The following is a 12,839-nucleotide window of genomic DNA, read 5'->3' on the forward strand; positions in this document are numbered from 1 at the left end:
TATAAAAGTTAAACACATTAGTTATCCCTTGGTTATTTATTTTCTACGTAGATAATATGGTCCATATCCATATTCGACCAATTTTTAAAAAGTTCATTATCCAACCCATTTTTTAATGAATAATACGAGTGAATAACTGTTTTCTTTTAATCATTTTGCCATCTCTAAGCCAAAGGGACCAAATAACAATTCTCGAAACTTGAAAGGATCAAAGTGTCAATTAATCTAAAAAATTTCATTTCCAGTCGAATTATATATCCTTCTACGAAAACTAGAAAATTGCAACCTAAACGTCAGCCGCTTGCCGCCACCAAGCTCCGCCGCCTGCGACTCTCTTTCCTCTGGAATTATCCTTCCTCCGCCGTTACTTAATTTTCGCCAGCCTGCCGTACGTTCTCTCAACTCAGCAACAACATTTGAAGGTTCTCAATAGGTATATGCTTTTCTAAATGTCCAGCTGTTCCATTTTGGTACAATGATTCTAGCACCCGTTTTTTTTTTTTTTTTTTTTTTTTTGTGTGTGTGTGTGTGTGTGTTATATCGTATTACACTTTTATGTTTAAATGATTTTAGATACCACCCGCTGTAACGAAGTGGCACTGTGTACACTAGTTGGAAGGTGGCTTCAGAAAGCTTTCAATCACGCTGAGCACTGGTTGTTCTAATGAATTTTTTCAACAAATATAAGATTGTTTTAGTTAAGAGACTGTCTCCACTCTTAGATATTATGTTAAATTTCACCTAAATAATTAAGAGACTTCTGCTCTAGTTGTATTTGATTTTTGTAAAATAAATTATATTTGCATATTGGAAGAAAATATTACAATTATGATCGAAAAGTTAACTTGATAGATAAAATTTCACATCAAGATTTAAATTATGAATTATTTAATGAATTTGAATTCTTAAACTTGTGAAAGTTGTATAATAATGGAGTCGTGCCAAACATCTCGAGATGTCTCAAGAGTTTCTTATAAATTGAACTAATAAGAACATAGTTTCTCATAAATTGGAATGCATGGAGTACTCTTTGAAAAATGATTTATGTTACATTTCTTAAATTGATATTTTATTCATCAGCAAACCCTTATTTTAGCTTTTCCATTAAGATGTATGCTTTTGTTGTTTATTCATTGTTTTTCTTTCTTTTGCTTTTTCCTTGGGACAGTTCGGTATGTCCGTTATTGACTGTCTGATGCCATTATTGCACTGTGTTGTCTTATGATACATCTTTACAAGTTATGATGTTTCTTTATATTGTTTGGATTGCTATGATGTTGTTAATGGTTGCTATGCCATGATATTTTTATACTTTTGTTGGTATTTTTAGATGCTTGCGTGGATTTTCTTACACTTCATTGCAACGTTTTAAAATGTTCAAACTAGTTAGGATCGACCCAAAAGATTTATACAGCCGACCCCAACTAATTTTAGATTTATGTTTATATTATTAAATTAAATTTCATGGGCACCCCTAGGTTTAACACCTGCGTCACGTCCCCACCTTTTGAAACACTAAATGCCATAAGGAAGAATAATCAAATCTGATTATTGAACGTTTGCAATCCAACTCATTTTGTTTTCAGAAGTGTAATATACGCTACTTATCTTATTATTTCCCTTATGTAACAGATGGCTAGATGGGATCAAATTCTTTCCCTTCCTGTTCAGAACCCCCCGACTTTAGAGTTTTCTTCTGCTGAACTTGTGTGGTCTAAGGTAGAAGGCTGGCGCGATAACATAGACAGAGTTGCTCTCATTCCGTTTGCTAGAGTAGATGACTTTGTTAGAGGTGAATCTGCTAATAGAGAATGTCCAACAAGATTCCATGTTGAAGCTCGGAGACGTCGGCCTGCAGAGATAACTTACAAGCCTAAAGTTGATGGCATCCTTGAATATATTCTGTAAGCTGTACTTTTAGCTCTTTAGCTTGTTTCAATTGCTACTATGACAATGCATTTTACAGAAATAACCTTATGATTCTCTAGGTACTGGTGCTCCTTTGGTCCTGATGATCATAGAAAGGGTGGAATTGTCCGACCAAGTAGAACCACGTACGTCCCTAAGAAAAAACCTGCTGGTCGACCTAATACAAAGAGGGGGTGCACCTGCCATTTTATTGTCAAACGCTTAATTGCTGAACCATCTGTAGCACTTATCATATATAACCAAGATAAGCACGTAGATAAGAACGGATTACCATGCCATGGCCCACAGGACAAAAAGGCTGCTGGAACACGTGCCATGTATGCTCCATACATCTCAGAGGATCTTCGCCTCCGAGTTTTGTCTCTGCTCTATGTTGGAGTGTCTGTGGAAACAATCATGCAGAGGCACAATGAATCAGTGGAGAGACAAGGAGGTCCATGCAACCGAGATGACCTTTTAACTCACAGGTATGTTCGGAGACAAGAGAGGAGCATAAGGCGCTCTACTTATGAACTTGACTCAGATGATGCAGTCAGCATTAGCATGTGGGTTGAAAGTCACCAGAATCATGTGTTCTTTTATGAGAATTTCTCTGATTCCGATCCGTTTGTCTTGGGCATTCAAACAGAATGGCAACTGCAACAGCTGATTCGGTTTGGAAACCATGGCCTTCTAGCCTCTGATTCAAAGTTTGGAACTAATAAACTAAAGGTATTTTATGTTTCTTTTGAACAAAAAAATTAAACTAATGGTATTTTTGCTTATATGGACACCAAATTTCTAGAAAGACCGAATACTTGAAAGCTTACTTTGTCTTTTATGCAAATTCATCCAGTATCCTATTCACAGTCTTGTTGTGTTCAACTCAGACAACAAGGCTATACCGGTGGCGTGGATAATAGCACCTAGATTTGCACGTGGAGATACACTTAGGTGGATGAGGGCCCTATATAACAGAGTTCATATGAAAGATCCTAAGTGGAAGTTGGCTGGATTCATTGTGGATGATCCTTCAGCTGACGTCCCTGCAATCAGGTTGGTGACTATCTTTTTGGTCCCGCAATAGTAGTTTACATTTTTTTTCCTAATGGATGTGGAGTTTTCCTCTTTAGCATGGCAAACTAGAGTTGCACCAGTTCCATCTATCTTTTGGGCTCAGAGAGAGGCTATTACTTTAATAGGGCACAATAGAAGAAAAAGATTTATACAGGCGATATCAATTAGTTGGGAATACATTTTAGTCATGTTAAATATGTTTACTTTATAATTTGGTCACGCTTTCTTGGAGTCTTTAGCCCTATGAAATTCTTATGCTAGTAAGAAATATAGAGAACTTCTGGTACTTTTTCTTTTGGATTTTTTATAATGTTGGCCTGAGATGAATTTAATTGAGGAACATGGTCAGTGAGGATTCATTAGCCGACTCTAACTTATTTGTGATTGAGGCGTAATTGTTGTTGTAGACTTGTTGATTGGGATATTAGCAAATGAATGCGTAAAATAGGCTGGAAATTTCAATGTTGCTCTGTTGGTTCGGTTTGAATGGTTTGAACTAATGAAGAATAGAATAAACCAGTGTCTGATGCACAACTAACCATGAAGTTTTTTATTGACAGATGTGAATTTGAAAACGATCAGCACTTTATCTGGTCCCTGCTTCTACATCTAAATAGTCTTGTTCATCCACCAAAAGTTGAAGAGTATATCAAATTTTAAATGAATGATGAAACTATTAAGGCATACTTTGCTCACTCAGTATGTGGAAGGTTAAGCTGAATGTTAGGCATTTCTCTTAGTTTTTCTTTATGTATTTTCTCAGTCACTCATGAATTGTGGTTCTGCCAATTATTTTTGGGTACTAGATTGCGCAGTTTAAGATTGTGGCTCCTGGTCATCCACTTCTTTATCTTGATATTTTCTTGCATGAATTGTGTACTTTCTTGCTTGTCACTCAGGGAAGTGTTTCAGTGCTCTGTATTGATATGCTTTTGGCGGGTTCGTCATGCATGGCATAAGAACTTGATTAAGAAATGCTCAGAAATGGAGACCTGTGCTGCAATTGCAAAGAGGCTAGGCCAGGCAGTGCATCGCATCTGCAGGGGGGATGGAATTGCTGTTTTGTTTGAAGAATTTATGGAAGATTTCGTGGATGCTGCAGACTTTTTGGACTATTTCAAGGCCACATGGTACCCGAGACTAGGTTAGGCATACTATTCAGTAAATCAGATTCCTGTGTCACTACAAAAAAAATTGTTTATCTATGAAACAGGTTTTTTGCTCAACTCATTTGACACGCTGCTAATCTGATTCAGATCCATGACTAACCTGAATTTAAACTAATGCTCCCATTGTCCACATTGTGTAACAGTTGTTTGGGAATATCCTAGACGTTTCACACACTTCTACGAGAAACAATAGTATCTCAAAAGTTGTCAATATTTAAATTCTGAATCCTATCAATATACTGCATGATGTTTTCCTATGATGGATACCTTATGCACATGTTCCAATAAGTAGTTGCATATTTTTGTCTATGTCTATAGTGGATATTTCTTTTTGATGAATAAAGTAAAGATATTATTACTAATTTAGCTAGGATCCGTGGCGCAATGGTAGCGTGTCTGTCTCCAGATCAGAAATATATCATTACTAAAAAGAAAAGCACCAAGGAAGTACTGATGTACAGAAGTATATACAATAACAGTCTAAGTCTCTTTAAGAAAAAAAAGTCTTTAAGTCTGAATAGAGTCCAAAAGCTCTTATCAAATCTTCAACCACAGAATGATCTTTCAGTTTACCCCAGATAGCTAACAGCTGTTAAGCATTTAAATTCTAAATTATGTATAGGTTGAGCAACTCCTTCATAGTGGATATACATGCAATCTTTCACGTTTGAGAATCCTCACCTTACAAAAAGAAGTGCTAGCTTAGTGATATTCTGCTAAAACGCATTATTCTTCAAGAGTGCTTGAAATAATTCTCTTAGACTCCTGTTTGAAAATTAGTTGGTTCTTCTTTGGGGCTTTATTTGCTGACGGATTTTGTCTACCCAGGGCTCTGGACTAGTGCATTGAGAACTCTTCCTCTTGCCAGCCAGGAGACATGCTCGGCGATGGAGTATTATCACAACCAATTGAAGCTTAGATTATTGAATGAGAAGGAAATAAGTGTATATGAACGTGCTGATTGGCTTGTAGATAAGCTAGATACCACAGTGCATTCTTACTTCTGGCTTGATGAGTACTCAGGAAAGGATGAGTTTGCACGTTACTGGAAGAATGAATGGATGAGTGGCTTAACAGCTTGGCAGAAATCTTTGCAGATTCCAGATTCTGATGTGTTAGTTGAGGGTGACTATTCAAACGTAGTTGATCAGGAAGATCGGCATCAACTGCATGTTGTTCGGAGTCCAGCTTCAGAGTATGCAATTTGTGATTGTAATTGGGCAAAAATGGGAAACTTATGTGAACATACTCTCAAAAGCATTAAATATCTTCGTGACAAAGGGTCTATTACTCCATCGACCAGTATGTTCCAATATATGCAGGCTTTGGTTGATATGTTACACTGCCCACCTTATGATTCTTTGATTCGTGATCATGCACTATCTCTAGCAGTCTGGGTGCAGACGCAGTTGAATGCTCAACTTGGTCCTGGAAGTGGCCAGTCCAAGCGACAAGGACTTCAGCTGACTGCTGCCACACCTGGTCACTACACAGAAGTGGTGAATGCGAGCAATAGAACAGACACATTACCCTATGTGGTAGGTGGTCTGACTGAGCTCCAGCATTCGAGTTCTGCCACTGATAATTTGAGTGGTGGCCAGATTGATCGGGTATGTACTGAAAACGGCACTTGTGCAGACATAGTACCTTCTGTGGAAAATTCTCCTGTTGCGATGGAAACTAGCCCATTATCCATCTCCGCTTGTGCGACTCAATTGTTTTCCCTTGATGAGGTCACATCAGCTGATGTGTTTGCTGAGAATGGAGGTGTCATGATTGGTGAGGAGCTGGAGACGACGAAGAATCTTCCTTCTACAGACACATCATTTGCAAATTCAAACAGTTTTGAAGATGATGTCTTGAACAAAGCTGATTGTGCAACCATGGTGGATGAGCAACCACAGCCTCTCTATGTAGCTCCAGCTGAGAAGTCTCTAGATCAATGCTTGAAGAACCAGCAGAATGACCTATGCTGCAACTCTATAGAGCCAGAAGTTAGTCCTAGATTACAGAATGTTGACAACAGAATTGATAATGCAATTTCATCCACAACCAAGCCAGTACAATCCTCTCTGATCAATATGGCTGAAGCCTCTGAAGTTGAAAAGCATATGAGAATAGATTCCATTGATGAAATGCTGGTATAACGAGTGTCCTAACCGCTTAAAGACAGATGTTAAATGTTGGTCCTGGGGCTCTGCGTGCTCCCACCCACCCCACCCCCAGCGCCCCCGACATCAAAGTTTGTTGATCAAGAGTTGGTTGAAGAACTAAAGCTTCCGAATGAATTGAATAAAATGGGAAGAAAGCGTTTTGACGATGACGATGTAAGCAAGAACAATAACCTGAATTTTGCCACCGGAATCCACCTACTAGAAGAAGATATAACTACTGAGCTGTTTTATCTTCTCAAGAACATTAGGGCAGCTGACAATGTGACAGATTTTTGTCCACATTCTGTCAAGGGAGACTCTCCACCAATGTAGCAACCTCTTGTGGAGCTTGGAACCAATTGAACATCTTCTAATTACGACCCTTGCTTCTTAGATCACAATCGATTGATCTGTAGATTGAGATTTCACAGATGAAGTGAAAAGAGGCATATAACTTCCAAAAGTGACAAGGATATCACAAAAAGTTCTTCTGGGGCAGGCTATGCATGACTCGCTTATAGGATATTTATGAATATGTAGTGCTTCTACTGTTCATGGTTCCTAGATACTTGAAGCAACTCCCAGTGTTCTTCACTCCTCTGTATATCCATATGAAAGAAACTAACTCTCAGAAATAATTTTGTATCTTGAGTGTCCCTGTATATTCGCATGCATCTTATCTCAGAAGTTGCTCTTAAGCGCTGTTGATTGCCTCAAACACCTCTATTCTTGGGTGTGGTCCTAAAATCAATGAAAAGAATGTGTATTATCGTTGATTTGCTCTGATACATATAGCTTTATGGCGTTGGTCTCTGCTAGTCATCTAGATGGAGTTCATGCTTAATTGCTATGTGTACAGGAAGTTTTTGTGATGATTTATTCTTCCCTTCTTCTGACCCTCAACTTTCGAAACTTTTTACATCATAAGATCTGTAAATTTATTACAATAATTTGCTTCATTATTAGAAAGAAAACGTTGCCAAGTGCTAATTTCCATTTCATAATTGGAATTAAAACGCACTCATTACTAATATAATTTTACTGTTAAGACGATAATTTTGAAGTACTTCCCCCATTATCACGTTGTATTAAAGAAATCTGTCTGCCTTTTTGGTTCTCAATTTTCTGTGTTGTCCCTCCAATTAGCTGCTATGCAAGCAAGGAAGTGGAAAACAACTGAGAGTAAATGGTATTTACCTGCTAGAAACAATCCACTGTATTGACTTGGAAAAACAATCCATTGTATTAACCAGTGCAGTGAGAACTGCTATTTTCAAGATTACGCTACAACATAATATCAACGTGACTAAATAATGTCCTGCCGAAGAACTCTTGTGGCGCCAAGCTTTTGTCACACCAAGCTAAAGTGTTCTATTAATACAGTCTCTATAACAATTTCATTTGTTCCGAATATTTTTGGATGTTATAGTGAAGTGCTGTTATATAGAATATATATTATAACATAACATGAAAATAGGTTCCAGAAAAACTTGACTTTTATAGTGAAATGTTGTTATATAGGGATGCTTAGGGATGTTGTTATAGAGAGGTCCAATTGTATTAGACTGAAACAAACTTAAATAGGGCGAGATGGACAGTGAAGATTCATATAGTCAACCTGAACTTGCTTGGAATTGAGACTTACATGTAAGCTAAAATTGCTTGAAATTGAGACTTAGTTGTAAGCTAAAGCGTCTTATTACACTCAAAACATCATAAGATTCTGCTGCAGCAATTCCAGGGTCTTCAAATCCTACTGACTGAGTTCATCAGGGTTAACACTTTTACAAAGCAAGACACTTTGCAATGCCTAAGATATATTTCTTTAGGAAAGGCAATTATACCTCTATGGTATCATCATTCAAGAATATATAAATCAAGAACACCTATAACAAACAACACATTGGAGCCTTTTTCAACGACAATATGACATACCACTTTTGTAAGTACAAACAAACTTCAAAAGTGTAACTGTAATATATAGCAGGCACATGAATATAGCCTGTGTACATTTTGTATGCACACACACACACATACGGGCACGTGGTTTTGAAATCTGAATAACACCTAACAGTGGGGTGGCTCCTGCTGCAATAGAAATAAATATCGGAGCAGTTCTACAGCGTTACAACATGATTTGATACAACCAACGTACAACTTTAGCGGCTTACTGAGGCATAGCTGATCTGTTTGTTTGTCTCTGCCTGTTTACCAGTCTTTGCCAGTCACCTGAAAACAGTCAGAGTTAATCATTGCTCTTTGCTTTTTAAGGACAAGCATAGAATACAAAGCAATCATGCTTATTCTAGTTTCATTTGTCTATCTGAAATGTGAGGACAAACTTAGTTTAAACAATGTGAACATAGTATATAATTGCTGCAAAAACTTGTGGTTACTCACAGTAATATGTTTTGATGGAAGATAACTTACTAAGAGATTTTGTTAGCTTCTATTACTTTTCTCCCAACCAGGAGCTGATACAAGACCAGTTAACTAAAAAACGGGCAGCCCGGTGCACTAAGCTCCCGCTATGTGCGGGCTCCAGTTAACTAACATATTTCCAAATATAAGAAAATAAGTCCAATTATTTTAAGTGCCTGCTGTTGCACTCTTGCTGCACATTCCCCTCAAGGATTAATGATGCATGAACAATTATCATTACAATGTCGCAAGGTTTCAGGTAGTAACGAGAAGTGATTTTGAATTGAAAAAGCTTGCTCAGAGTATTATCATCAATATTTGTCCTCTCCAATCCATAAAATTTTAATTTTCTTAACCAAGTATGTTTTCCTCTAAGTCATGCTAGTATGTTACCGCAAGGATGAATCTTTTTTAGAATAGACCAAAAAGGAAAGAGCGTCACGTAGAATGGATTTGAAGGAGTAAATAGTATAATATTGGTACCAAATACAATAAGTGGTATAATACTAGTACCGTCTGCGGGGCCAGTCCCAAATAAAACAAGCAAAATTTCAAACAATGATAATTTAAAATTAAAGAAAAAGAGGTCTCATGCCAAGGGGGAGTGAAGAAACATGTAGGTACCATTAAGGGATTAATCGCACTAGCTAGCTACTTTAGAGGAACTCTAAAACTTTTGTTTATTAACGTTTTTGACAAGTAGAACTTTTGTTTATCAATTAATAAAGTAAATGAAGCCCCAATACCCTTAGCCACTTCCACAAGCGATATAAATTCATATTCTTTACAAGAAGAAAAACTAGACATTGCAATCAGGAAGTTTGGCTAGTTAAGACTGATAAGATGTCATCGTCAGATACGAAAATTAGATAAATAAAAAAAATCATTAATACTATACCAAGTTGGTCTCTATCTTTCCAGAATTCTGTTGTGAGTGCATACTTGCCTCCCTTAAAATCTTAGCCAACTATCGACATAAATAGGTATTCCATTCGACTCTCGACCACAAACTCGCGACCCCTTCAAAGTTATCCTATTTCTTTCCCTCAACAACAACAAAAAATATAACAGGAGATGTCATCTCCGCCACCATGCAATGGAGCAGCCATTGAATGTCGAGTATTGATTTATCAAGGACCATAACCTAGAGGCAATCACAATGTTGCAAAACGTAGTCTGCATACTCCCCATGCTTTTACACAAGCAGCGCCAACTAACTACACCAAACTTCTAAATATCAATATGTTAAGACGTAATTCTAGCTCTTGTTATTCAATAATTTAAGATTTAATTTTCTTCACTTTCTTCGCTTATGTTATCAACCCTCTTTTCTATAAGGTCGTAACACAATGGAGCAATTTCAAAAAATGAGAAGCTCAAGGTAGGCATCTGAAAGAAGTTGATTTATCTCCTTTTTAAGGAAGTTACTTTGCATTTATTGTCCTCTAAAGGGAAGAACTTTACATATTTTGATGTCTCTTAATTAAAATAGGCGATTTTGTATCTCTCTATTGTATTTCAAGGTTGAATGGCACGCCCAAGTAAAGTAATTTCCCACCATCACAACTGACTAGTTAAAATAAATTCAACATGCTGCGGCTGTAGATTTGTATATATTACATGATATATATGTGTGTGTGCGTGCACGCATGCGTGTGGCCGTGTCATGTGTGGCATCAAGGAAAATGCAAGGGAAAAGACGATCATGCCTATTTCTTGTTTACACTTTGTTCCTTTTCATCACGAGTAACACATTAACGAAAAGTTCAGCCTATGTACCCTCCCACATTTTATAACTTGACGGATCAACTTCCTTCCCTTAATTTCCTTTCTTGTCAGACACCCCATAAGATGGGAACACATACTACCCTAAATATAGGAGTATACGACCATGTTCTTTTGCGAAACAAATATACAATATGAAGCATCTTTTAATATGAAGCATTTTAAAAGCAAGACAGGTCTTTAGTCTTGCTTGTTGAAAGGGAGGAGAAAAGAACTCCTCAATCATTAATGAACAAGCAAACCAGACACTAAAAGAAGAAGAAAACATGAGTGAATCGGACATAGAAACTGCTGAAGCAAATTGTTACTATGAAGCTGTGATAGATAAAAGTACACGCGGAATTATATGCACTTATGAGTAAAATGTGACAGCAGCTCTTACATAGGAGTCAGATTCTTCAAGGAACCATTCCAGAACTTAATTGCTTCATCGAGTCCAGGAAACAAAGCCTATTTACTTATAGTTCATTAAACAATACAAAATTTGTTCCCAGATTATTTAAGATAGTCAACGACAACAAAGAGGAAAAAGTATCAGCAAAATTTCAGTATACCTATTGAGTGGCATCTTCAGTAAATCTAGCATCAAAAGGAGCAGAAGGGTTGGGGTGTGTAGAAGCACTACTCGCTCCAGAACCATGTTGCAATTCTATCACTAGCCATCTGACAGCTTTACTCATCTGCTCCAATCTAACAGCACTAATGGGTTGAAGGCCACTTGTTGCTGATGACTGCCCAGGCTTCCCTGAAACAGAGCCCGTAGCCTCATCCACAAGACACTCGGAACCTATTCTTTGTTTAACTGACTCAACAAACTCCTCTGCCTGATCACAAGCAACCCTGAACAACTCCCATCGTTGCTTAAAGTTTTCTAATGCAGCATCAGTTGCTACTGTTTTCTGACCATTTGAACTCTCCTTTGATTCAAGTGCAGCGGCAGCTGCTGCAACAAAATCTTGATATGCATTGTTCAGTGCATCTACAATACTATCCATCAAAAGCCCCTTGAAGCACTAATTGATCAGTAAAACTCTATAAAGATCTACAATAACAAAAGGAAAGGAAAAAATTAGCATAACCATCATTAAAAATTGAAACTTTTTGAACCCCTTAAATAGTTGCCAATGCTTTAGTGCAAATGGATATGGTAACGCTATGGAAATCACATATACAAAGGCGGATCCAGGATTTTAATTTGATGGGTTCAATATTTATGTTTTTACCACTGAATCTACTGCACATTTAAAATTATGAATTCAAAATAAAATATTTATTGAAATTTTGGAAATCTTTTACATCTTTATCTAAGCTACGTATTAAAGTTACTGATTGCAGTTGAGCCCGTAGCCTGTTATCTACATCCGCTCCGCACATGTATACGGCGAATCATAAAAAATATGAAAAAATAATACAAAACACTGTATATGTAATACAACTAAGCTATCAAACTAAACTGCAATCTACCATTTTGTACAACACAAATAAAATGAGTGTTCAAAATAGTGAAATATTGAATGTACCAATTAATGCATAATATACAGTTCAATAAGACAAATTTGGAAAGTATAAAAATGAGACATTTAGTTAGTACCCTTTTACTAATTGAGACAACAAGCATATATGCTTCAAAGGGTTTGACTCAAATTCAATAATTGAAACGAATTTGATGCAATACAAAAAAATTCTTTGAAAAGTTAATAAAAACTGAATAAAAAGGGGACAAATTTTCTAAGTGAAAAAACTTCATAGGATCACTAAGAAAATGAAAAGAAGAAAGCAGAGAGAAGGGTTTTCAGCTTACTTGACTGAAGAAGAAGAAAAGGCTGTTGCCGTTGCTGGGCTTCAACCTTCTTGTACGTTGCGCTATTTGTGTGTTTCTCCTCTTCTTCTTTTTTTCCTTTGTGCGGTTTTTCCTGCTTCGTCTATTTCACTCTTCCCAATTGGAAATAATTACGTATTGCACCCCAATAGTTTTCATATGCAACAGAAAGCTTCCTTTAAGTTTCAAATACTCTTTTTTTGGGTAATTAAAGAATTTTCTCACCCAAATTCAAGAAATCAATTACTCTTGTTTGCTTCTTCAAATTTTCTTCTTTTTTCTCGTTTTCTCTTTCTTTCGGAGGATTGTTGTAAAGTGTGACGTGTTTAAAAAGTGAGTATGAAGGTTAAAATATTGAACAAGACATAAACTGGTAAATTTAGCCTACGAAATTTGGACGTATTGAGCTGGACACATATCATCATAACTTACTTATTTATCGATTCAGTTTATTTTAGTATCTTCAAATTTTGTCATCCCCTCCATTTGACACCTCTGATAGGAAAT

The 12,839-nt window shown here is 36.8% G+C and overlaps 2 protein-coding genes across 3 annotated transcripts; one reads left to right on the top strand and one right to left on the bottom strand.

Annotated features, from left to right (window-relative positions):
• Positions 1–282: 282 nt before the first annotated feature.
• Positions 283–7,081, top strand: LOC104100042 (uncharacterized). The gene is made up of 6 exons (XM_009607201.4): positions 283–433; positions 1,633–1,904; positions 1,989–2,640; positions 2,765–2,964; positions 3,885–4,129; positions 4,983–7,081. The coding sequence occupies exons 2-6, from the start codon at positions 1,633–1,635 to the stop codon at positions 6,299–6,301; spliced, it is 2,688 nt and encodes an 895-aa protein (XP_009605496.1). The 5' UTR covers positions 283–433; the 3' UTR covers positions 6,302–7,081.
• Positions 7,082–8,179: 1,098 nt separating this feature from the next.
• Positions 8,180–12,455, bottom strand: LOC104100043 (mediator of RNA polymerase II transcription subunit 32). 2 transcript variants are annotated; one of them, XM_009607202.4, is made up of 3 exons: positions 12,315–12,455; positions 11,068–11,555; positions 8,180–8,536 (listed from the first exon to the last, which is right to left on the bottom strand). In XM_009607202.4, the coding sequence occupies exon 2, from the start codon at positions 11,506–11,508 to the stop codon at positions 11,068–11,070; it is 441 nt and encodes a 146-aa protein (XP_009605497.1). In that variant the 5' UTR covers positions 11,509–11,555; positions 12,315–12,455; the 3' UTR covers positions 8,180–8,536. The 2 variants fall into 2 exon arrangements, with proteins under 2 accessions (XP_009605497.1, XP_018627580.1); XM_018772064.3 differs by lacking the exon at positions 12,315–12,455 and adding an exon at positions 12,105–12,291.
• Positions 12,456–12,839: the final 384 nt, after the last annotated feature.

The sequence above is a fragment of the Nicotiana tomentosiformis genome, chromosome 8 (genome assembly GCF_000390325.3).
Source record: "Nicotiana tomentosiformis chromosome 8, ASM39032v3, whole genome shotgun sequence".
In the NCBI taxonomy this organism is placed as follows: Eukaryota; Viridiplantae; Streptophyta; class Magnoliopsida; order Solanales; family Solanaceae; genus Nicotiana; species Nicotiana tomentosiformis.